The 26,267-nt window shown below is 44.1% G+C and overlaps 2 protein-coding genes across 3 annotated transcripts in view; one reads left to right on the top strand and one right to left on the bottom strand.

Annotated features, from left to right (window-relative positions):
* The window catches only part of BMP6 (bone morphogenetic protein 6), a 92,132-nt gene extending 74,808 nt beyond the window's left edge, over nucleotides 1–17,324 (top strand). Inside the window, exons 3-7 of the mRNA XM_065052448.1 lie at nucleotides 1,995–2,143; nucleotides 3,745–3,942; nucleotides 11,722–11,798; nucleotides 14,076–14,186; nucleotides 14,277–17,324. Coding sequence (XP_064908520.1) covers nucleotides 1,995–2,143; nucleotides 3,745–3,942; nucleotides 11,722–11,798; nucleotides 14,076–14,186; nucleotides 14,277–14,426 — 685 coding nt within the window. The 3' untranslated portion in view covers nucleotides 14,427–17,324. The remainder of the gene's footprint in view (nucleotides 1–1,994; nucleotides 2,144–3,744; nucleotides 3,943–11,721; nucleotides 11,799–14,075; nucleotides 14,187–14,276) is intronic.
* Nucleotides 15,605–26,267, bottom strand: part of TXNDC5 (thioredoxin domain containing 5) — a 26,941-nt gene continuing 16,278 nt past the window's right edge. For both annotated transcript variants that reach the window (XM_065052449.1, XM_065052450.1), the window contains exons 7-10: nucleotides 24,219–24,359; nucleotides 21,235–21,317; nucleotides 17,925–18,054; nucleotides 15,605–17,324 (exon numbers count right to left, since the gene is read on the bottom strand). In XM_065052449.1, coding sequence (XP_064908521.1) covers nucleotides 17,202–17,324; nucleotides 17,925–18,054; nucleotides 21,235–21,317; nucleotides 24,219–24,359 — 477 coding nt within the window. In that variant the 3' untranslated portion in view covers nucleotides 15,605–17,201. The remainder of the gene's footprint in view (nucleotides 17,325–17,924; nucleotides 18,055–21,234; nucleotides 21,318–24,218; nucleotides 24,360–26,267) is intronic.

The raw sequence follows: 26,267 nt of genomic DNA, 5'->3' as shown, positions 1-26,267 counted from the left end.
ACTCATTAAACCACTTGTAATTTTTTGTGTAATTGTAACATATTGTGGCCATCTTTTTTTGAAGCACCCTGTACTATGGGGTGAAAAAAAAAGTGCTTCAAGTGAAACCCATTCAATTTCCTGGAAAGATGGTAGGGTTCCTGAGGCTGGAAATCTATAAGATCAGGTCAGGAAAACATCTCTCAGGAGTGACGTGGGTATAGTTGATCCTGCCCGGAGTTCAGGGAATGGGCTAGATGATGCCATGTGGTTCTTTCCAGCTTTACAGCTTTCTGATGTCCAAGTGTCTTCCCAAAGTGCAAGGCAATGGCAGTGTAAGCTATGAGCATTCCCAGTGGCTCTGCAGCCACACGTTTGGTTTGTTGGGGGTATAATGCCGAAGTTACTCTAGTCTGAAGGCTTTAGTGGGACGTTGTCTGGAGCAGGTGAGTGCCAGGGATAGTATGGCACTTAGAGTAGGGCAAGTGGGACAGGAGACCAAAAAGCAATTGGTGTGAGGGGGAAGGTCAGGACAGGTGCTAGGAAAACCTGTTTTCACATGTAATCAGTTTCAAGCACTGGGGAGAACCAACGGGTAAGTCACATTTAGATGTGAGAATGATCTAGCAGTTAATTCCCCTCTTAAACCTGGAGAGGGGAAGAGCGTCTCAGCTGCAGCTGCTGTTTGTGGTCTCCTTTAAGCAGTACTTCAGTTTATACACCCTGCCTGGGAAAGCCCAAATCTTTCAACCTTAGGGTTTCCAAAACATGTAGCAGCTGGCCAGCCCCAGCCACTTGCTGCTTGCTGTTGGGGGTGAAGGTCAGAGTTGTTCCTGAACCTTCTTCGCATTGGAGGAGCGGTGGCAAAGGCTCCTGTGGGAAAGGCTGCTGAGTCAACCACAGAGTGTGTGGCTACCAGTGAGGTGGAGGAAAGCCTGTGCGCTGTAAAAATAGCCACACTAGGAGCTCTAATATACTTAAGTGCTTATTTTTCCATGTGTGATCTCATGCAAACCAAGCTGCCGGGCAGTATGACATAACAGTTGGCCAAAAATAAAATGTAACTTTAGAAAAAAAATTTTTTTGATTGAGTTAACCTTTGATGGGTGGCAGGGACAGGTAGCCTGTTTTCTCATTTTCATTAGGTTATTGTTAGGAAAAAACATCCAGGGGAATTACAAGTGAAGATGGGATTTTCATGTGGTATCCATTTTGTGCTGATGGTCACAGGTTAAGGGATAGGAATTGTATCTCTCTTGTGCAGGGAAGTTATGACTATAATACAGTAAGAAAATGTACATGGGATTTCTCTGGGTGCTCCTCTAGCTGATTTCATTGAACTGAGTTTTGGTGGGCATTTGATGCTGCAAAAAAGGTATAGGCTTGAGAGCATTTGAAGCTGAAGCCCGTGAAAGAGATTGAGTATCAACAGCCTTGGAACAAGGCACTAATCCCTGTATATAAGCCTCAGAAAAATGTCTTTAGAGGCCTTTAGAGGTTCATTTTTCTTCACTGTTTGATACTTGGTCTGGTGGGTGACTTTTTTAGGTGACTTTTTTTTTTTTTCTCCATTGTGGTAGATCTGTTTTGTGGAATGTGGGCTGAAACCACAAAACTCCTTTGACAAAAGCCATTGAATGCCTGGAAATGCAGGTACTTTGACCACTCTCCTGCCAGAGATGGCATTGGACTCTTTCAGGAAGAAGAGTTGCTTACAAATCCCTTGCTGGTGGAGAAACACCCAGACCTAAGGACTAGGATTGCTTTCCTCCAGCCTCGAAAATGGTGAAAAACTTTTGTAAACCCAAATTTCACATGCAGAATTATGTGCATCTCATTGCAAAACTCTGGATAAAACCAGGCAGATTTTGGAGACTACTTTTTTTTTTTTTTTTTTTTCCCTAGCTATTAACATCACTTTTACATGTTTCAAGTCTTCTTGTTTCTGTAACAGTGAAAGCCGGGGGAGAAAATCCCAGACATCACAATCTTGTCAATATGCTTGTCCTCTGCAGGGCCTCTGACCTGTTTCTGCTGGATACACGGGCGGTGTGGGCCTCGGAGGAGGGCTGGCTGGAGTTTGACGTCACTGCCACCAGTAACATGTGGGTGATGAACCCTCAGCACAACATGGGACTGCAGCTGAGTGTGGTGACCCGGGACGGTACGTTACAGGCCAGTTAATGCGAGGAACCTCACAAGCCTCTTGGATGCTGTTCTAGAAATGATGCTAACAGAGTCCAGTTGTGATGTGCGCGGTGAGCACCCTGCCTTCATAGGCAGCTGTAGCCAGAAACTCGAGCAAAGCCTCTGAGGGCACCAATTGAGGAGTCAGCTCCCCAGGGAGGTGTCACAGCCCCAAGCCTGACAGTGTTCAAGAAGAGACTGGACAACACTCTCAGACACATGGTGTGAACTGTGGGGTTGTCCTGTGCAGGGCCAGGAGTTGGACTCCATGGTCCTTGTGGGTCCCTTCCAGCTCAGGGCATTCTATGATTCTTGGCTGTCCCATAACAGATATGTCTTTCCCCATGAGTGAGGTCAGGCATCTCTAAACAGTGCTAGGATGAGGTGGTGGAGGCAGGCTGGGGTAGGGTCCCGGTTCCTGAGTTGGGAAGGTAGAAGGGGACATGGAGGTGGGATTCCAGGTGGGATAAGTTTTAGAGGTGAGAAGAAGGCATCACGTTTTAGGTATGTACCTCCCCACGTGGGTTTATGGCAGCCCTGCTGGCTGCTGCAGCTGCCATTGCTGCTTGGATCTCACAAAACCTGAGGTGGGAGCCCTGTGCTGGAGAAGCAATGTGGTCGCTCTGTGGGGCTGGTCCCTCCCAGGGCAGCTGCAATAATAGCACATCACAGCCCACAGAAACTCTGAAAGGTGGAAAAGGAGAGAAGAGACTGCAAAAGAGCATATGAGACTGAGTGTTGGAAAATAAGTGGTGGGGAAGGGGGATCTAGATGACCAAAAGGTGACAAAAAAGATGACAGGGACATCTTTTCTCTATAGCAGGGGTGTCAAACTCATTTTCACTGAGGGCCACATCAGCCTCACAATTGCCTTCAAAGCGACAAATTTTAGGACTAGGTAATCCTAGGAGTAGTTATATTTATACATTCTTAAAATTACATTTGGCCCTTTGATGGCAACCGTGAGGCTGATGTGGTCCCTGATGAAAATGAGTTTGACACCCCTGCTTTATAGGAACCACTCTCCAACCTTGTATTTTCTTCCTGTGACTTCGGCCTGAGTTTTGGTACACCTGTGGGGTCAAAGGAGACCAGAAGGGTTGTCCACTCTTCTCCCTGGGGAAATGTCAGTGCCAGCATCCACCTCCCTAAACGGGCTGACAGCCCATCCCTGTGTTCCTGTCAAAAGCACTACATCTCTTTGCCTTCTGCTTTCCCCAGGTCTCCTAATGCCCTCTCTACTCCTTATGTTTCACAGGCAGCACAACTAATTTCCTGAGACATCTGGGCTCTACATTTTATGTATCTATCTGTGTACCTGCTTAATGCCTAAGCCAGAGTAGAGATGCCACAGGGTACCAAGGAGCCAGCTTGTGATGGAATCTCTTGTCCAGGATGGATGGGATGCTGTTGTAAAAAATAGTCCATAGGTCAAGGTGGCAGGAAGGGAGTGTTTAATGATAAAAGAAGAACAGCGCGAGCAAGAAGAAAGGAAACACTAATCGTGGAGGTGCCATGATTCTGGAAGAAGCAATCCAACAGCACTGTTTCTCTAACACTTTTCTGTTTGATTTGAAGGTTTCAGTGTAAATCCCAGAGAAGCAGGACTCATAGGCCGAGATGGCCCATATGACAAACAGCCTTTCATGGTGGCCTTCTTCAAAGTGAGCGAAGTTCATGTTCGGACTACCAGGTCAGCGACGAACAGGCGCAGGCAACAGAGTCGGAACCGCTCCACTCAGGCTCAGGATGTTTCCAGGGTGTCTACAGTCACAGGTAATCATGCAACACCTGTTTCGTCTGGAAGCTGGAGCACCTTCTTGTAATACTTCTATTTGTTTTGGAGTGCAAAAGCAAGAAGGCGGATGTGAGGCGGGATGCTTTTCCTTGGGGGAACAGGTTACACCTGCAAGGGGATGGGAGAGGGAGTCTCACCTAATGAGATTTACAGGGGTCCTCTTGAATCCAGGGTGGAGTCCAGATCCCCAGGTGAAGTCACAGCTATTGCATTTGGAGGGGGAGGTGTTTTAACTCCAAATGTTGTGCTTGTAGGTTGCTTGCTATGCAGTATTTACCTAGAATTGTGCCACATGAAATGCAATATTTAAAATATTCCATCTCTGCGTACACTGAGATTTATGGTATTGCACATATGCATTTCCAGCAGAGTCCTCTTTCAGTTTTCTTTGGAAAAACCCTTGTAGAAAAGCTCAACATCCATTTTATTTTCCTTGTGAGAACAGCAGTGTAGACATGGTGAAGTGCATTTCCAGGCAGGCAAAGAGGCTTGCCTGTTTACTGTGGAGAAGCTGTGTTGCAGGTGTTGTACAACAGCCTTGTGAGTGCAGTTGTGGGCTGGTAGGACAACAGGATAACGCTGAAATTTTGACAAAAATCGAGCATGTCCTGTCTTCTACATCTTGTCTGTTTTCCAGATGCTCTGCCCTGCATCAAAGCACTACAAGTCGTTTGTTCGTTGAGTCCCTTCTTTCCTCTCAAACATTCCATCCCGTTCCAAGTTACTTGATTAATTTGCTTATGCTGCCCCCTTCATTTCCAATAGGATCCCTGCTTTTCCCATATCTAGAAATGACTTATACCCCGAGGAAGAGAGACAGATGTGCTTTTTAGTTTATGTCCAGACATGAGCCAGCATTGCCAAAACTTAGCCGGTGTGAATACATAGGCTGTCCCCTGTTCCTGCATGCTTGGGTTGTGGGCTAGCCATGCTGCACCTGAGGTGGCCCATGCTGGCCATGGTGCTGGGGAGCCCGCAGGGAGCCTGAGCCAGGGTGGGACCCCCTCCAGGGTTGGTGGGCAGGCTTTGGGCATGGCCCTGTGCCAGTGCAGCCCTATTGCTCCAGCCCAGTGTGGTGATGGACTTACCCTTTGGGCTAGTGCGTGCCAGCAGCAGTTGGCCACTAGCAGCCACTGCATGTCCCCGCAGTGCACACCGCAGCGTGGCCGTGGGTTTCCTTGCCATGCCGTGCAGGTGCCGGACTCGGTTGGGTGTGAAATGTCACTTCACGGATTATAAGGGCGGGATAAGTGCCTTGGTCCTGCAGCCTGACCTCCCCACAGGAGGCCGGCCAGTGCCAGCGTGGCATTGCTGGAGGAGTTGTCATCTAATCTGATGTGAGAGACCCCTGCCAGCCCCACAGCTGGAGTCGTCTGTCAGTCCCAATTGCTGAGACACACTTTGGTCCTGGTTTTCCTTGGGGTCTCCAAGCTGCAGTTTTAAAAGTGGGCATCACACCTGCTCTCTGGGTTACCTTCCCATATGATGGGCTTGCCAAGGTACTTTATTCACCTGGGTGTTATAAGCAATAAACCCAGCTGTTACGCAGGCAGCATGCAATTCTCCCACTCAGATGGGCTCAGCTCCTACACTCCCTTCATCCCAAAAACCAATTGTTTTAATATATGCACAGTGTTTTGGGAAAGCCACTTACTGCATTTGCTGTTTCATAGCACTGGTAGTGGAGTCAGGATAGACTCTGACTTTCTCTCCCTAGCTCCACAAGCTTTGCAGTGCTAAAAACAGATTTTTACCACTATTACAGCAGGCAGTGTGACTCGAAGTTCCAGAAGGAGCAGATATATTGGGCAAAAAGGGCGATTTTTACATTGTTGCTTTCTAGACTATACCACACATCAGGTTGTAAAATTACAAAATGACAAAAAGAGAAAAAAATAGCTGCATATTCTGTGGTCTCAAGGGCTTTTTTGAGCTCTTCTAGCTCAAAGCCAGCTTAATTTAAAACCTGGAATTTGTGGCAAACAAGGTATAGTTGAGCCTCTGTGGATTTAAAGCGGGGCAAAAGAGGGGAATTTAAAGTTAAGATGCATGTTTGCTTGGTTTTTGTGTTTAGAAAAGAGAGACTACATCAGCTTATTTTCCTTTCTAAGTGTGACACTTAGACTCTGTTCTCCTTAAGAAGCAGTTGATTTAATAGCCCAAGAGGCGCCAATGACCAGTATGTGTTTTTAGTGTTAAAGAGATCACAGGGATTTTTTTTCTTTTATTTTTTAGTTGTGTGTGCTTCTACATCTGTATCCTGATCATGTACAACGGGGCTAGTGAAGCATTTTCCTCATGATGAAGCAGGGTGCAAGCCTGGGGGTTACCCTGAAGGCTCCCTTGCTCTTTCGAGGGTGCCCTGACCCACCTGGACCCAAAGTGGATGCAGAACTGGGATGCTGAGGTCCCCTTCTGTGCATCTCCCTGCCTGTGCATCTTCCTCTGTCGCTGTATCTTACATCTTTTCAGATTTTTGGTCTGTGCTCTTCCCTGAGCCAGGATTGCCGCTGCCTATTAAGGCTTGATGGCAGTTTCTCTCCTGGAGAGCGAGACAGCTGGCTCGTGTTGATGGTTTTTTTTGTAGATTGAACCTTCCTTCCTCTGTGTGAGTGAATACACTAGGTTTTCTTTCTTCAGTCCAAAAATGAACACCTATCCCAAAAGATGCTGTGAGTTGGGTTGTGTGGGGGCAGCAAGTTTAAAAAGGCCCCATTTACTATCTAAATATGGAAAGCATTTCCAGTCCTACAGTTTGGAGCACGTGAAGTGTGCTGCTGGGCTGGTACCAGATCTGGTGAGCCATGGGGTTACGTGAAGGCATGCGTGCAGGATTGGGATCCTGCTGTGCTCCCTTTGATGTGCAGTTCTTGTCCTGCAGTCAGTATGAAGTGCTCAGATGCTAAGAGTATGGTTGTGGCATAAGAATCTCAATGGTCTGTATTTTTTCGCCAAGAATACTTGTTTCCCTGTATTATAAACACGTAATTATGACTGGCTTATATAAAGCAGAACTGAGTAACCCCCATGGTTATAAAGTGCTTTGACATAGGGTCCTGCGTCAATGCATTCCTAGAGCCAAGCTCTGTTCTTCTGCAGAAGGAGGATGAACAGGAAGAAAATGAAGTATTTTTGTCTTCTGAGCCAGAAAATCACATGCCAGCTCTGGCCCAGGACGCAGAGGAACGAGGTGGGTGGGAGGAGTGTTCAGGTGTGTCTCTGCTGTTGTCTGCAAGATCTGGAGGCCCTCGCTCAGCTGTGTCCTGTGGTGGTTTTAGCTCATGCTCTCAGACTCCAGGCTGACCCTCTAGTTAACCTGGACAGATGGTGACTTTCTTCAGTGTGACAGGTGGTGACACTTGAGCATAAGAGCTTTGCTGTACAGCCAGCTCCTCTGTGAATTACCTGAACGATGGTTTCCATGTGGGGCTGTCTCCTTGCCCAGTGGCAATAACCCTCCCCTTCTGCAAGTCAGCCTTCAGGAACATTCCTTCTCATCAGCTTCTCCTTATGGAGAGTCGCATTTAAATGTCTGATTCGAGCTGCGCTTGCTCTTCTGAGTGAAATTCATGCAACGCCTTTTTTCGGGTCCTTCTCTCCCACCCCAGGGCCTCCAGGACTGGTGTGAGGTGCTACATGAGAAATGGAGAGGCCCTCCAAGTGGCCTTTCCTTCCAGCAGCCATGCATGGCTCCAGACAGATTTCCCTACGTGTACAGGAGCGAAATACTGCGAAGGGCAGCGCGCACAAACACTGGAGGCAAATAAGGCCAAATGCTTTTGGGGTCTTATTGGTAAACGTTGTTATCTCACAGCCAGTCTTCACTTTAGTAGAGCACTTGGATGCAGACTGGGGCAGTGTGGCCAGTGCTTCTCTTTGTGCCTTCACATGTGGGTCCACGTCAGCCCCACATCTCCCCTTCTTCCCACCCAAGCAGATCACTTTCATGTGAAGTGGGCTGTTACTAACTGCGTGATCAGTTTACACCAGCTTTATCCGGACAAATCACTAAAGTCAAACACCAAGAAGAAGGGAGTGGCCTTGGAGACCTCTGTCAAAGCTATTTTGGACCACAGAGGCAATTAATTACCATGTGGAATTTGGTAAGCTGGCACCTTGGGAGCAGCGAGGGTGTTCTCAGATGGATCAACCTCAGTAAATATTTATATATTCTTTGCTGGCACTTAACGTGGGAGAGGTTATAGGAAATCTAAGGTGGGTGCATAAGAATCTGGAGGAGGAAGACCATTAGGGTCAGGCTATTCTCTCTCCCCTTTCAGCAACACAAATACCAGTGTCCAGCTTTAAGAGAAACATCTGTGCTCTCAGAAAGTCAGGCTTGGGTTCTGGTGAAAGCAGACAATGTTGAGTGCAAACAAGCCGCAGAGACAAGCTGTCTTAACTGTGCTGTTCTAAATGTGCTGCCCTGGAAGTTATTTTTAAGTGCAGAACTAGAGGTTTGGGGGTTTTTTTTAAATCTCTGTTTCAGACAAAATAGTTTGCAGTGTGATTAAATGCAGTGCCCTGTAAATGCCAAGTTAATGTTTCTGAATTGGTATGTTCAGGGAAAAAAAAAAAGGAGATGATTTTGTTAAGAGTCTATAGGAGCTCCCAAAGCAGCTCTCTGAACTTGCAGAGATTTCGAAGGTCTCTGGCAAGCAATCCTCACACATAGTGTCATGGCAGTTGTTTGGTTTGTAAGGTTGTTTGCAGTGTCGCCCTGCTGTGGGCTGCTTCTTCTAAGCCCTCCTTGCTCCCCTCTGCAGAGTTGCCAGGGAGGGACACATACCCTCTTGCCTCTTGGATGTTGGGTCTTGCACTGCATAGCACCTCAAACAGCAATTTGGGCTAAAACAGTTGAGCACACTCGACTATAGAGTAGCTGACGGCGCTTTCCAGGCTTTCGAGACAATGCATTTTGGAAGCCAACTTGAGTAGCTCAGCGAGTTTTAGCTCAATGCCAAAACTGCCTTTACTGTGTAGATTCCTCTTTTTTCAGGCTCATAGGTGGATGTACATGACTCTAGGGCATATGCTGAGCCCCAAAGCATAGGGAATGGATTGTTATTATGTGCATCTGTATTCCTGCAATTTTTTCCCTGATTCGGGAAGCCACTGCTAAGGGTTGATTAAAGGTCTGTACCATCCCAAAAGATAGGATAAAGTACATTCCCTAAAGTAGACATGGTAGGCAAACAAGTAACAAGAAGAGAGGCCAGAGGAGCATGAGGTGATTTTAACAGGGTAGACTGCAAATCTTAAGAGAGGGCTTGTTTAGTATATTGACATTTCGCACAAGCAAAGGCTGAGTTTGGGCAAGTGAGGAGGCAGGTCTGTCTCTGTCTGCCTTGGATGGAGAATAGCCGGTGCTTGATGTGTGAATCGGGTGACTCGACGGCCAACCAGTGAACTGGGGAGCATTTTGAGGGGCTGATTTCAAGCAGTGTGAGAGGGGACACGTTCATAACATGGTCTGCTTCATGTAGCTTGTTAAGCAGCTCTTTTTTTCCTTCATTTTCTTAGACTTGTGATTGCTCACCGCCTTTCTTCTCACTCCTGTTTTCTCTGCCTCCCTTGCCTTCTCCATAGCTGATTTGGGTAAGTTGTAGCTGGATTTGGAACACAGCGTACTTCTACCCAGTTGGTTGCTAACAGATCAACTCCAATTAACTCCGTGTCAAATACAGATGATTTTTCCCCAAGCAAACAAGATATTTCCCATTGAAGAGCAATGTAGTTGTATTTTCAGGTACTTAAATGAAAGCCTTTAACTGCTAAAAGTGTCTTCTGCTCTTTTTTTTTTTTTCCCTTGTTATGACCAGATCATTTAGAAACATTTCATGCTAGAAATTTGCTTCTGGGCCGAGCCAGGGACTAAACAGCTTCATCTGAGAGAAAGCACCACACCCTGGTTTCTACAGGCTGTGTCTGGTTTGAAAATGGAAAGCCTGAATAGAGAAACCTCCGTCCTTGCTACTGAGCGCTCCTGAAAGAGTGGATGTTTGTGCTGCAGCAGACTGTTAACCAGCTCTGCTCACCTGATAAAAGCCATGATTGAAGTGAAGCTATTGAAGGACTGAAATGCAATCCCTAACGTTTAAAACCCACTCTGCTTCTAAAAACAACTCTCTAATCTTTGGTGGTTTGGAGGCTAGGTTGGAGGTGTAGGGTTTTTTTCAGACCTCAGTGTTAACTGTACCCAGCTGTGATGCTTGTGCTGCCCTTAATGTCAGTTGGATGTGCTTTTAGTATTATAGTTTTTCTTTTGAATAAATATTTGCATTTGTAGCTCCCAAACTTTGCGGGGGGGGGGGGGGGGGGGGGTGGTGCTGGAGGGAAGAAAAAGAAAGGCTTATTTAGAGCCAAGGAAAAAGTCACTAAAAATATTTTTGTATCCCAGCTGCTGCGTTGGAGAAAGGCTACGCTGGGAGGGTGCCCTTTCAAGCCGTGCTGGGGACACTGGGGGGGCTGGTTGGCCAAAAGTCACAGGGCAGTGGGAGGCAAGAGCATCCGTGTGCAGCATCTGCCTGCTGACAGAAGCGCCTTTACTTATAAATGAGGCGTGCGAGAGGAGAGCAGGCCCCTGTGGTTAAGTCACTGGAGAAAAACACGGACAGTCTGGGTCCAGCATGGATGGGGCTCCCACGCTGCTTGGCTGACATAGCTGTGATCCCGTGGGGCACAAAGCACAGGTTCGGCAGCTGTAGGCGGTCACCAAGCCGCCTGGCTGCGAAGGTGACGTCTGTGGCTGCTGTGCCAGGGTCCAGCAGCTGCCCAAGGAGTGAGGAGATCAAGCATCGCCTGTCCAGGCTGGATTTGTGCAGCCCCCCGGGGGTGAAAGGCCCTTCTGTCACGGCTCAGCTCCTCCGCTCGCTGCGGTTTCAGGTGTTCGCATGCGGAGCCGCCTCTCTTTCCAAATATAAATGGGAAATTCCACTCGCTGTCAAAAGCTGCATTTTGTAGGGCCATTGGGAGCAACTCGTGTGTGGTCGAAACATCTTCCTACATTGTGCCGGGGGAAGGGAGAAGGTCTCTGCACTGACAGTAGGGAGCAAGTTAACATGGAGACCATTTCAAATCTCATGTCAGCTCTGGGTAATAAGCAGGTTATGGGGAGGAGGTGCTTGTTTTTCAGAGAATGGTTTGTATAGGTCCAAGACCAGAGGTGGTGCGTGGAGTCGTGTGTGATGTCCTGGGCAGGCTAGGGGTGAGGAACAGAGAGGGACGGGGATGTGGCTTTGCTGGCAGTGCGTCATCTTAGCTGTTTAAGGACTTCTGCTAACCAGCGCAGGGGCACAAGGCGATGATTAACCTTCCCGGGCTTGTAATTCTCTGGGTAAGTGTGTGCATTTTGAGCTCACCACCTAGGACAGCACACGTTGGAAACCGCTGCCAGGGAAGTGGGGTGGGTTTGAGCACTCGGCAGGAATATAGCCTGTGCCAGGCTGAAGGAGTCAATTTAAGAAGTCATTTTACTGGAGGTGTTTTACAAGCACTGCTTGTTAAGTTATTAAAGGCAGCTGAAGGAATGATAACCAAGTCACTGTTACTTGCGTGCCTCTGTTCCCATAAGCATCTGAAAAGCTTCAGCCCTGCTTTGGATGTCTCTCAACACCCTTATCCTCATGGCTGCTGAGGGAGCTTGCTGTTTCTCGCCACTGAGCCAGCATCCGAGACATCTGGCCAGCTGTGCCATCCAGCAATGCTCTGCCTGTTTCACTTTCTAAATTCCTGTTTTGCTCTTTTTCTTTTAACAGATTACAACAGCAGTGACTTAAAAACAGCGTGCAGAAAGCATGAGCTTTACGTTAGCTTCCAAGACCTGGGATGGCAGGTGTGTGATATTTCTCTCTGGGTAAACTAGACATTTTGTTATGAAATGTTATCTAAACAGTGTCACCGTAATTCCACTTGAGGCTGCCATTATGCTTTAAAATGTCCCTTGTGCCTCCTCACTAAAACCAGTCACAGGGAAGGGCAAATAAATATTGACAGTTGTGACATTTGAAAAGATCCAGAGGAAGCCTGGTACTTCATGAGATTTGAATATACAGCCATTGTCTGTCACTCATGGGAGTCACAGTACGGGCAAGAGCACATAGCTGTGTACCTCTAATGATAAGGAAAAAAAAATCTGATGTTAAGCGGTGATTTTAACCAAATCAAGTTTTTTTTCTAGTGATCAGCCTAATTTTAACCTTGGCCGTTGTGTTGAAATCTTCCACCCCTGCCCCACAATTAGCACTGGCTGCAATAAGGGGACTGAAGGCTGGGCTTGGTTGCAACACCATGAGGCCAGAGAGTTGTTTAGAGTAAGTTATTTAGGAATAGGCCATAGGGTCATCAAACATCACATTTTAAAAAATACCTTCATCTTCTCTTTTTTAAAAAATTGTGTTTTGTTTTGTTCTTTCATTCAGCACTTCTGTGAGGGAGGTCTCATTTCTAGCAGCTGATCTTTTTACCAGATTATAATTCAGGATGCCCCTGCTGCTTCTGTAATACCCTACACATGAAAGCCCTCTCTCAGCTAGAGAGACAGCAGCATTTTTTGTAGCTTATGTCAACTCCAGCCCGCTAGTCATAACTGTTCCCCATTACTTGTTAGTGGCTTTTCTTTTTGTTTGTGCAGTCTTTCCACCTCCTCCTTAGCTCGCTTGCCCTGCTTCCAGGCAGGAAGCCCATTCCAGTTGTGAAGTTCAGGGCCTTGGAAGGCACTGCCTTCACCCTTCTAATTGCAGGCTTGAGCGGAAAGGTACGATGCTACCAAAGGAAGGCCACAGACCAGCAGGGCTCTTTGCTGGAGTTGGAATCCAGATCCTACTTGTTGTAGGGAGGTGATGGAGGCAGGGCAGCAGCCCCCTGTGCTTGTTGGGCGCTGCTGTCTCCTTCAGAACAGCCATCATTTTTTATTTATATATATATATATATATATATAGATATAGATATATAGATATTTGTTTTGGCAGAGGGCTTCCCTTATACCGCATTAAACCACAAATTAAATTACAGGGTCTGTACTGGCTCCTGTAGCAGGAGAGTGACTGTCTTATGAAAACAGCTTGGCTAACTGGGAGCAAATGATGGGTGAGGTAGCACAGTAAAATGAAGGGGTGGTTTTTCTGTGCCCAGGTATCCTCATATTAGCAATCAAACTTGGCTAGCAGCAGCAGTCTCTGGCTGCCCAGGCCTGTTGTAGCCCAGTTCAAGCTCACTCAGGTTAATTCTTGTCAGGTAAAGGGGCAACCATCTCAGAATTATGTGCATGTGAAGTGTCGCACTGTGTCCTGTTTGCAGCATGGCCTGCAGAGCCTGACACTGAGGGAGGCAAAATGTCTCCTGCTAATTGGTGATGCTTTTATCTTTGGCTCTTTTGTGTTAGCAGCAAGGAAGCTATGGGTTTTTTTTAATTTTTTATTTTTTATTAGCCCATTGGTGAAGAGCCACCTTCTTCCATAGCACAGCACTCAAGTTGCCACCCAAGCCACCTGCTTGCACCTGCCGCTAGGGCCGGCTGTCCCTTCCCTCCTTTAGTAGTCTGGCAGAGGTGAGGATGCTGTTACGCAGCTAAAACTTCCCATGGTGGCCTGAGCAGACAAGCAGTGTCCCTGTGTATAAGGTAGAGTGTCTGTGAAGCATTTTATATTCCTGTTCTGGAGCTCCCTGGTTGAGTTGTGTGTGCATGCACACGCATACATGGTTTTTTTGAAGAGGGGACACCAGCTGAGGCTGTGATTCAACCCTAGGAAAGGTCTAACCTGCAGGAAATGTTGGAACATAAAGGCATCCAAACCACAATCCCCACAAGGCAACACAGCAAGAGTTTTGGGAATAAAATTAATTTGTGGCAGTTAAGCTGTGCATAGACATGCACCATTCTTTGGACGTTAAAATTAGTGTGTCCATGGAAAAGTCATGGCTCACACAAAAAGAGCCCAAAAAACCCAAAACCATACCAACAACTCAACCCCTAACAGTTTCAGTGAAAACACATTTTCACCCTCAAGAAAAAGTTAGTGGAAAATTTTCAGCTGCTCTTAATTGCATGCAGTTGTCTGTACAAGCTGGCAACTTTTTAATTTGAATCACGTTCTGTTTATTTCCTAAAAAGGACTGGATAATCGCTCCAAAGGGCTACGCAGCCAACTACTGTGATGGGGAGTGCTCGTTTCCACTCAATGCCCATATGAATGCAACCAATCACGCCATTGTACAAACTCTGGTAAGTCTCCAGAAAGCTCCACGCCAAAGTAATAGGTGAATTTATAAACAAGTTACCATTGTCTCAGTTGTGTTTTCTTTTTGGCAACAGGTTCATCTTATGAATCCTGATTACGTTCCCAAACCATGCTGTGCACCTACCAAACTAAATGCCATATCTGTTCTTTATTTTGATGATAATTCTAATGTAATCTTGAAGAAATACAGGAATATGGTAGTCAGAGCTTGTGGATGTCACTGACAAATAGTCTTCGCACGGACTCTGTGATTCTACCACGAACTTCCATCCTACCGTCCATGCTTTCATGAACTACCTGACCTTGGAGAAAAAAATAATTGATCAACCACCTTTTGGAACACCCTGCATGTGCCTCATGCAGGGGAGGGGTGTGGGGACCACGCGCTGGGGCACGAGCAAACCCCTGGACTTCTTACAGCCTGACCCTGGGCCACGGTGGCTGCTCAGCTCTGCCGAGCCAGCGTGCGCAAAGCAGAAATCTGCCTAGACCCCTTATATTGAATGGGACCGTCTTAATCTCACGTAGCAGCGTGGCCCTCGCAGTTGCTTGGATGCATGCTGCAGCTTTACCCGATAGGCACCCAACACTCAAAACAAGTGAGTTCTTTTTCTGGGGGGAAGATGAGGGGAGAGCGAGCGAGCTTAAGAAAGCGGTGTTAGTCCTTCAGGCTTAAAGTATACATGTTGTCCAAGATAACACAAAATTCTAAAGGTTAGGAATTGCCTTTTGTCTAGAAGGACCAGTTACTTCACCTAGACTGTTAGTCTCCTCCTGAATCCGTCATGGTGGTAAGCATCTTAAATTGTGCCAAAGCAGCAATGTTTAGGTTCTCTTATTCTCCAAGCACAGTTTAAGTCTGATGCTGCAAGCATGAGCTGGCCTGGCTGCACCCTGTGTTAGAAACACTAGTGTGAACACAGACCCCAGTTGGTCTTTCCAGTTTACTATCTGACTGAGCAATGGAACTTTATTACACTTGTTCTTATGCAACTTCCTTCCACTCCCCACATGGAGCTGCCTCATCTACTACCACTTGCCCAGGAAGGAAGTCAGGACGCTCCTACAGCTGTAAGTCAGACTTAAAAGTTTAGGGGCCATTCATTCTCTAGCTGGACAATTTATTTACAGGAAGACAGAATCTCAACAACACACGCAAGTCTTTGGCCAACCTCTCCCCTTCAACTCACGCAACTAACAAACTGGTATAAAGGATACATTCACAGTGTAGCAACAGTTTGTCTAGCAGAAGCAAATAGCAAATTGTTTTGATCATTATTAAACTTGTATTAAATGCACTTACCTCTAATTCTTGCATTTAAAAGGCTTCTTGTAAATACAAGCTATAATTTATTGCACTTGTCACTGTATATTCATTGTGCTGTATCATTTATAGAAAGACTGCTTTTTAAAAAAGTTTTTATTTAGAAAAATCTCAGTGTAAACAATTGTACCACTTTGATTTTATACAAGAAACTCATGAGATTGTGCTTCACTAGAAAGTTGTTAAAAACATGATAATAAAGGCTTTCTTTAAGGCAGAAGTATATACATTGATCTAATACATCTGCCAGTACAACACTTAGCTTTCACTGTGGCTTTTTCACCCTTACATATTTTTAAATTGAACAGAATCAAAAGTTCTGGACAGACAGTGAAGTGGAGTACTAGGAGAAATTCACTGGTTTAAATATTCGTTGCTGGTTTGCTTTAAAAAAACAAAACAAAACAAACCCAAAAAAACAAAACACACAAACCCAACTTATTCCATATGATGGACAAAAATCAGCATCTTGACAGATTAGTCAGCCTGTAGTCATCCTCATTCCATGAGTTTCTATGCGCACGAGATGGCAGAATTCAGTCCTTGGTTTGCTGTTGTCTTTGTATCATCACAGTCTCTGTAGCGTAAATTCTTTGGCTTTCAATTATGTCTAACATGGAACAGCTTCTGCACCAAAGAACAGATCCATATTCTAACCCAGGGCACCACAGAGTGCCTGGTCCTAGCATTCAAACTTACCAACACTTGCAGCTTGGGAAACAGTTAAGGCTCAAGAAGAGGAGTGGGGAACTACTTTATACTACTGTAGGATAGCTGAACAAAAACCAAAAAACCAAAACAAAAAATGTACTACTTGTTGTTTAAGTACTCTGAATAAGGAGCAAGTCAGCACGAAGTGTGGATGCAGGCGAGGGCACGAAACCCGTGTCATCAGCTCTGATCATTTAACGTTAACGGAGCGGTTACAACAACTTTGGCTCTATAGAAGTAGAGCAGAGTTGCTCCTCTGGAGCTGGATGGAAACAGCCTACGAAAATGCACCTGACACATGTACACTATGGCATCAGTAATGTTCAGGCACATGTTACAGTACCATCACTTTCATTATGGCTAGACCTCCCACACTGAGAGGAGTAACAGGAAACAACCAGCTCGTGGTGGCTTGGTATCTTCCAAAAGTGTGTGTGTATGTGTGTTTGCAACCTCCCATGACATTCCGTTTCTTATCCAGCAGCTATATTAAGACAAATAGGGATTAAGTACAGCGGCACTCAACACAGGTGTAGCTTTTGCCTTTCTAGTAATGGTGGACATTTTGTAAGGACTACTTTTTAACCAAATCTAACCTGAAGACAAAAATATTCTACTGGTGCCCTTAAGCTGGTTTTCTTAATGTATTTTAGTCTCAAAGGAAACCATTTACACTTCATTGTGGGAACACAGAAATGCAGTAATAGTACCATGCTGAAAATATTCTCACTTTGCACAGTAACTACTTGTTAGTTTTCCTTCACACACAAGGTAGCATGTCTTTAACACACACAGAGAGGGAAGATACCAATGTATAGTACATTCGGTTTCCTAAAAAAGAAATTTAAAAAAAGCCCAAATCCCCACCCCCCCAACCCCAAATACACTATTTGAAATTTAGCAATGATTGAAATCCCTCAGATACTGTACAAAGACAGCCAGGGACGGAGCATCCAGACTTTTATTACAATTCATCCCTTGCTTGACGCAAGACAAAGCTGTGCAGTGACTCAAGGTCTCTCGTTCCATTGTGTTCACTGACTTTCTTTCCACCTCGGAAAAGCAGAAGTGTAGGATAACCACGAACCTTCAAAAGACACACACACACAAAAAAAAGAAACTCGTTACTAATGTTTGAACTCACTGGTATCCTTCACTTGTATTTACCTGACTGAAAAACCTGACCAAGCCACCCTAAAACAATAAGCCATTTTAGTTTCAAAGAACCACATTCAAACACCATGCCAGAACTTCCAGTGCCAACCTGCAATTTCTAAACATTTGTAAATGAAACGGATAATGCATGTTCCTCTGGGCTCCTAGAACGGCAGCTCCAGCTCTTGGTCTTGGTGTCTGCTGACCAGCACCAAAATACTTTTTTCTAGGAATAGAACTTTACATTGGCTACCACAAGACTGCTTTGGTGCTTTCACAGAGGGAGGCTTCTTAACTTAGGGACTTATTCAGCTTTATCGAATAATGAGAATGACCAAATCTGCACAAACAGTCCAGGAAAGAAACTGTGTCACCAGGTGCCATTCTGAACTACCCCATTTTTGGCTTACGGAGAACACAGCTGCGCTGTCACCAGGCGCTCGCAACACAGCAGCCGGCTCGGCTGCACCCTGGAGTCTCTCACATCTGCTACACAATACGAGCCCGGTCGTTTCAGATCTTTCACACTTACAGAAAATCTGTTGCAGACATTACGTTCCACAGTGCAGTCTACTTCTGCTATTTTGACATCAGTCAAACCTGGAAATTGCTCTTTGGCAAGGTTCTCCCAAGTTGGAGCCAAGTTCTTACAGTGACCACACCTAGAAACAAAAGAGAGAGATTTGTTTCACAGATGCACCTTCCAGTTTATCTCTACTGTCCTGCTGCAATAGCTCGAAGTTTAACTAGCTGCCTTTCCTATCCCCTAATGATTTGGCCCTCAAATTCCCTTGCGCTATTATGTCAGTAAATGAGCTAAGAAAATGAGTGATTTTATGTAAGCCGAGCACTGGAGTAGTCTCTGGCCTTCATTAGTCTCATCTGGAATGGTATTCTGGATGTCGGTGCATTAACATTTTTGCCCTGCAGAGGAATATGAAGCCAAGTGAAGATGAGCACAGAGAATATTTAAATTAAAAAAAAAAAAAAAAAAGATTGCTAAGAAACAAATGTTAAAAGCAAAGTGTAGAACATCTGTAGTACAAATTAAGCTTTCAGGTAGCACGTGCCAGTTATGCTAAAGCTACGTAGACATTATTCAAATGAGATTTTAATTTCCCTATGAAATTTCTCCCAGTTCCTAATGGCCTCCTTGACCAACGTAGCATCTCCCAGCACTGGAAACTCGATAGAGACATTTGTCAACAAAGATTCTGTTTTTGTGAAACACTGCAGCAGTTTAATGCGCTTTTTCACTTAAGGTACTTTCAAGTTTAACCACTACCACTGTACTTTCAGGTAGATCCACAATGGAATTGTTTGATAGTCAATAAGTTTAACTTAGCAGATGGCAAAAAAAAAAAAAACAGATCAGGCCTTATTCCGATTTGCATCAAATAGAGAATTATTCCAGTTTTACCATCAATAACACAAAAAAGCCTGTTTCTATTTTATTCCCTTATGTCTCTACAGTAATGTGAGAATGTGGTCCACAGAGTACACACAATGAAACACTAGTGTCAAGACAAAAAATGATACCGTAAAATGGCAGGAACTATAGTAAGGTATTAATTTTGTTTATATTTTGAACTTGGCTTAGACAAGCTCATAACTTGAACTTCTCACTGCCTTCAAGAATTCCCAAAGCAGTTTAGACTTTAAAGCTGCATTGCTCATTCTGTTCTAACCCAGCTGCACCTTAATTGGGTTATTAAAACAGCCCCACAAGTGCCTCGAGGCTGGATCAGGGCATTTACAAAAATAATGAAAGATGTCTCAGCAAAAGTTTTCTTAATGCAAGCCAGTGTATCTTTAAATACGCAGTGACAGTATAAAAGCATTTCTGACCATGCATAAAAACTACTAGAACAGGATGATTTTATGCTTACTGTGCAAGTTAACATCAATATTTATCCAAAACTAACTGAAAGACACAACTAACAAGCAACATAATAGTGTTTGCTGAGCCCTACATTCGTTAATCCACTTGGAAGAGAAAAGGGTCATTTATATACTACAACTGTATACACAAGCCTGACTTTCAGAGCTAAAACTAGGATACCAGCTACATAAATATAGGAAGTATTTTCCTAAATGGTGGCTTTCTGAACATTGCAGCCAGAGAGCACACACTGGTTTAAGAACTTGACTCTGCATCCTGAACCACCATTTCTCAGCCTGTCATCCAACACTGATCATATCTCCGAGATCCAGCAGCACCCCACAAGATGAGGAGATGGTTAACATGCAGTATTATTAAGAAAAGTTAATTAAAAAGGGACCATTTCTTTACCTCAAAATTTTCCGGAAAAAGTTTCTCAGATAATGAATGTCTACGCGTGCCAACAAGCCCTGGGTTCAGAAATCAGACTAGAAGCTGCTGTGTGCACAGCTGTAAATTGAATTTACCAGCTGGTTCTGCTGGTGGCACAGTAGCAGCACAGGCACAGATTCAGTCCCTCACAGTGCACAGAGAGGATAAAGGGAGTGAAGAAAGAGCAGTAAACATGAAGGGGGATGTGTGCGTGGGCAGGGTATTGCTTAAGACAGTGGTGGCAGATACTTGCCCACATCCAAAAGCAGATCTTTCAGACATAAGAGATCACAGAAGTGTCTCTCAAGTAGCAAACCAGACCGCGTTAAGAAGGGTGACAACACTGGAAAAGACTGCATCATTGAGATTACGTAAAATGAAACTTTCCCTGGTACTTCTTGCCTACAATAAGAAACATAGTCATGCCTGCTGTCAAAGTTAAGCTGTAATATTTTGATACTCCTGAGCACATTTAAATATTGGTTGCATTATCTTGTGTTGCTTTGTATTGATGACCTTTTACCACCACAAACAAAAGATCTTTTTATATTTTATATACTGCATTAGTGGGGTGGCCAGTGATGAAATCAGAGATGTGTTATCTTTCACATGCATGCAAGTTCCATCATATTCAATCCAGGCACAAATAAGATGAAGCCTATAAACCAGAAAGAGAAAGGTAAAACTTTCTTTTGGTCTCAGAAAGGAAACAGTAAGAAAAGGGGGAAAATATCTGTTGTATGAGTTTGTGATGCTGAGGTGTTATACCAGGTCAGGTCCCAGGCTCTGCAGCGTATGCCAGTGATGGCAGGTTGAAGACAGGACATTACGTTTTCTTAACCAGTGCTTTCACAGAATCACAGAATGTCAGGGATTGGAAGGGACCTCGAAAGATCATCTAGTCCAATCCCCCCGCCAGAGCAGGTCTCTACACCTACAGCATCTGCATTGGACATTTCTACCTCAGGTCACTATTAGAACATATTATATGGAATATACTATTTTAAGAACATCTCAAAATTGCCACTTGGGCAAATTAGTTTTTTGTCAGCTCTTTGAAGAGAAACGGCCTATTATCCATAGCTCTACAGCCTGTACGCATTCCCAGATACCCTAGTGAGGCTTCCAAGAGCGGCTGCTTGTGGTAGGAGAGAACACAAAGGCCAGCACACTCTCCTTTCCCAGCACTGGTGATACACTCCCCTCACCTGACCCTAATCAAGGGATAGGAGCACACTGAGCCAACAAAGACAACTTCACTCTCCTTGTTCCCCAGCATTGCCTGGGGCTGACATAGTAAAGATTCTGTGTCAGCCTTTCTAGAGAGAGGGATCCCAAAAAAGCTTAAAAACAGACTGAGCTTTTTTTGCTCTAACTCTTGCCCATACACACATTCCTCAGTTAATTCACATTTTAGATCCAGACAACAAATACCATACTACATACAACTCAAATACCTACAGCAACTAAGGCACTGATAGCTCAGACCAACAGTAATCCTGAACAAGAACAGGTGCAGACTTCTTACCATGGAGCAAAGAATTTAATAAAGGTGATCCCCCTAGCAATGGTTGCATCGAAGTCTTTTTCAGAGAGAGAGAGCACTGCAGCCTGTTCATAAAGAAAAAAAAGTAAAAGAGTCAAAACTTTTTGTATAGATAACATCAGCCAAACAAGCTTTTAGCTACCCGAAAGGGAAATTCAAACTGGAAAAGATAATATTATTGATAATATACACAAGAGTAGCAGCAGCACACCTTGCTTCCACCCTTCGGCTGCTTTCCTCCCCTAGAGAGGCTCCAAGCCTGACAGTATTTAAGAAGACTGGACAACGCCCTCAGACACATGGTGTGAACTGTGGGGTTGTCCTGTGCAGGGACAGGAGTTGGACTCCATGATCCTTGTGGGTCCCTTCCAGCTCAGGACATTCTATATAAAGATGCAGAAGAGAAATGTGTATTTCATGCTGTATCTCATCCATGATCAGAGAAACAAACCATTTTCAGGGGATTTGCCCGTATCCAAATTTTTAGTTGTTGGAAAAAATTGCCTTAATTTTAATACACTGTCATGCAAAAGTTTCAAGGTACAACCCTGAGAGGAGCTGTCTTAAAGCACAGAGTGGCCACCTGAGAGTTTAATGAGGTATTTAACGCACACTACTGATGTCTTGACAGGTCTTCTCCCTCTGCTGTACCCCAGCGTTTCATGCACAGAAAAAGCTGTTAGCAGAAACACGTTATTTGCTTCTCAAGAGGACATGGGAGCAGTGGCACAGGAGGGAAGGGATGACAGCACATTGCTTGCACAGGGTCTCACGTGAGAACGCAAAACCGTAACAAACTCCATTTTTTGTGTGAAACCCATAAGGGCAGGAGGGACTAAAAGTAAATAAATAAATCACACGCCTGTAAAAGCTTCAAATTCAAATGGAAGCAAAAGGAAAAGAGGGCAACTGACAGTATTACCCATTATACTTTAAACCCAGAAAGAGATTTATGAAAAGAAGCCAAAAATAAACTTGAAATGACAATTTATCTTGTACCTTTAAACATTATGTTAATAACTGCTAGTTCATGAAATGAAGTTATTTCATTAGGTTGAAATGTTATTACCTCTAAAGAATAATTTAGAAATTATACTTTCTAATTATTAATTACAAATAATTAAATGAAGAAAAAAAAAGAGCACTAAATACATATTCTTCTATTCTGAATCTCCTAAATGGATATCCAAACATCATTTACAATCTAAGCTACCAAATCTGAAAACCCCATAAACAATATTCTCCCCACAATCCACATAGTTAAACACATTTTAAATATCTGTAGATTACTATTGGAGTAGCAATGTGAAGTATATAAGCACAAAAATAAGTTTAATATCAGCTCAATTTTAGGCTTGGTTTCTTAAGAAAAGATATCTTATGCAGTCACATAATCTGAGCATCTGCTGGTCACTCTACCTTAACCCATCTGGATAATTTTTGAATTCATTTTAGCCATGTCTGCCAGGAAAGAAGCCTCACAGACATAAAAGTACAGTGTCTGTGAAAGGGTTGGCAACTACCTGGCCCATTTAAGACCTGGGAGAATCTAGGCAGGGGCACAAATTTGAAGCTGGAACTCATCGCTTTTGCTGCCTGTGGAACTGGCCATGGGCGAATGCAGTCGGTGTTTACTGGCTGTGTGGGCCAGCCCCTTGTTTCAAAACTCACGAAAACAAAACCAGAACCAAGGTGTCTGAAGATGAACAACCAAGAAATGGTGGCATCCAAAGCTGTGATGTAAAGTTGCAAAGACAAGCTGAGTCCTACACTGTGTCTATTATTTGGCAAAATATCCCCGCACAATCCTTTCTTGTTTGTACTTGTGCTGGTGCATGCAAGGCATAAGTGGGAATTTGCATCACATGTGGTTTGTGTTACTTCTATAAAAATAGACAATTAATTGCTTTCTTCATTGTGCTAACATCAGCTTGTTAGGATCTTCCAAATATGAGGTCAATTAAAAAAAAAAATCAGGGGTATGAAAATTGCAAATCTGTGTTGTCTATAATGTATGGTAAGCCACTTTATGCTAGATGAGTAATGTTGCTGGAAAAGTCAACTGGGAAAGGCAATATGCTCCTGTGACAAGCTGCATATAAACTGTATTTATATTAATAATATTGATGCTTTTTAATTACGTAAGTTCATTCAACATCACAAGGGAGTGTAAATCACCATCCCTTTTCTTCTAGGCAGAAGTATGCTTTCCACATTGCATGAAAAACTATGCTCAAAAACCATCCCTAATTTCTCAACCTCACCAATTTTATAGTCAGCTACAAGAAAAATAGCAGATGAAATGCCAAAGTGATTAAAAAACCACAGAAAACTAAATGACATGAAGTACAACTATGCAAAGGTGATAATGTTACTCCTGTCAATTCCTTGGCAACATTCATAACCCCTGTAGCTCCTACAACCAGGATTAGAATCAGCCTTCAAAACCTGAGGAGTTTCCTTGTTACAGGACATGTTACCATGACACATTTAGGTCAGTCTTCATAACCTTTGCTTGTTTGTTGTATCTGCAGATGGTCCGTAAGTATAGGACACTGTCTTTTTTAAGGGGCTAAGCAGTGTGCACCATCCTCCTGGGTTCAAGTGAGAATCTTGTAAGAAATGTTCATCTCCATAGCAATGAAATACGCCGTCATATAGACTGAGGTGCCAGGAGTTCCGCAGACAAAAAAAGACTGTTATTAGTGCTGCTCTATCTAAACAACTTATTGCAACCACAAAAAAAATCCAGTTTCTTTTTCCTTCTCCAATTTCTCAGGTTAGTAAAAGTATCACTAGGATTTATGGTCTGATTCCACTCATTAATTACTAAAAAAAAATAACCAGAGAAGTGGTTGGTTCAGTTTACATTCTCAAGCTATCAAAGAGAGAAACACATGGAAGACTCAGGCTGCTGAAATAGTTTGACCACTTTTAACTCCACTGGGGAGTGCAGGAGCACTTACCTCAACAGGGGTGGGTTCTGCAGGTGGCTGCGGGGCTTCAGCAGGTTTGTCTGCTGGGGGCTCTTTCCCTGAGCTCTGCAGTTGGGAATCCACATATTCCTTTAAGGAATCGAAGTCCCTCTTCCCTTTGTACTGGTCACCCTGCAATTATCAAATAGTTTACGGAAGTGTATATATGTAGTTAATCTGGCAAATAGATAATTACCAGAAAAACGTAAGTGTAAGCTTATTTATAATAAATATCATTATATAGTCAATAAACTTTTCCATGGCATTCCATTCACTCCATATCTGCATGATTTGCCATAGATTCTTCTGTATCAAAAGTGAACAATCTAAAATCTCCTTGAAATGAAAGGTACTCTAGAAATGTAGAAGCAAACTTCAGAAGCTTTTCCGCTTTGACCTTTATTTTCAAGGTTTTCTTTTTCCGAACCTAAAGCTACAGCAAGGAGCACTAAAATACCCATCACTGTTTGGCGATGGTCTCTGTTACCATGAGAGCTCTGTCCAGTGTTTTGAAAGGACTGAAAGATGGACTTGCATGTCACCTACATCACTTGAACTACACCGTTGCTCCTCTGGCCCACACACTTGTCACACACCCTCAGAAAACCCGAAGAATGAGGCAACGCTCTCTGGGTGCATCAGTTCCTGTGGGAGCAAGAGACAACCGCTGTCTGCTGCGGGCCAGGCAACTCCAACAGCACCACTCCGACCAAAGTTAAGTCACATTTTTGAACCTGCATGTACAGCTCTTGACTAGCCAGATCTTCAAGAAGGCACAGTTTGCCTTAGATGCTTCCCTGTATCTCAGGTACTTTCACAACTCTAGAGAACAAGAAATGAGAACATCTCTGAGCAGTTTCTAGTCTCAAATCCCTGTCAGTCATCTCCAAACTGGCTCTTGCATGATTGCCCTCAGCGCTCTCTGCAAAGATCAGTACTAATTTCTCTGTTCAAGAGAGACATAATCTCTTTGAGACACTACACATCCATTCTGAATTAAACTCTCAAGTTTCAGTCCCATGAAGGGTGGGCTACAAGATGTATCTCCTCTCTCAGATGAAGAGTGACTCTTCAAGAAACAGCATACAATCTTCCATACACTGGAAGGAAGAACAGACACCTCTGCAACTATTTCCTATATCTTTGGAGCTCTTTTTACACATTTGCCTTCTTTTATCATGGATAACGTTACTTGGAACTAGCCACCTTCCCCGCACTGGATCTAAATCACAGAGGAATTAATCTAAGATGATGCAAGAAGCCTGTACCTGCTTTTTTGTCTCCATTTTGGCAGGGCGAGGCCAGTGCCCCTTCCTTCCTCCCAGGGTTTCTGCTGCATCTAACCAAGAAGGATTCTGTGATGCCAGACTTCAGTTATGACAAAGGGGATGATGGCATGACAGACAACAATGCTGGACAGCTGAAGCCGTTCTCCTCCTCCCCTCCTTGCTAAACAGTACAATAACAGCCAGAGAGACTTCCAGGAATTTCTGCGTCAGATTATTGGAAAGTTGTTGGGGTTGTTTTGTGTTTTGTTTAAATATATTGTATTAGCCCACAAAGGAAGATGTGATTCTGGTGGCAGTACGCCACCAGGGAATACCACACTGCCCATGAAGAAAAGCCAGTTTGATGTCAACAGAAATATATTGTTCAGACTAATGGCTGAGTTTCAGCTTTACCAAATACAACCACAGTGATCCGCTTTTTCTTTCACTGCACTCGATTCAAATAAATCCAAGCAACTCAAACTTCGATAATTATAAAGGGTCAAAAAAAAAAAAGTGATCTGGCTTGTCAAGAAAAACCACAACTAACTTTTCTAGATCAAGACAGCACAGTTCTGGCAAGGTATCTTGCCATCTGTGGCTATCTGAAAAATAAAGCAGCTGAAAAACCATTCTGGAGAAACAGCAGAACACTTCCCATTCTTCAAACTCACACCCCATACAGACCAAAGTTTAATTAACTGAAAACACCTCTAACCTTGGATGTGGCACTTTGTCTGACTTGCTCCCTCAGCTTCCAGTTCTGCTTCCG

Source organism: Columba livia, chromosome 2 (genome assembly GCF_036013475.1).
Source record: "Columba livia isolate bColLiv1 breed racing homer chromosome 2, bColLiv1.pat.W.v2, whole genome shotgun sequence".
Taxonomy (NCBI): domain Eukaryota; kingdom Metazoa; phylum Chordata; class Aves; order Columbiformes; family Columbidae; genus Columba; species Columba livia.
This window is presented reverse-complemented; position numbering and strand designations above follow the sequence as displayed.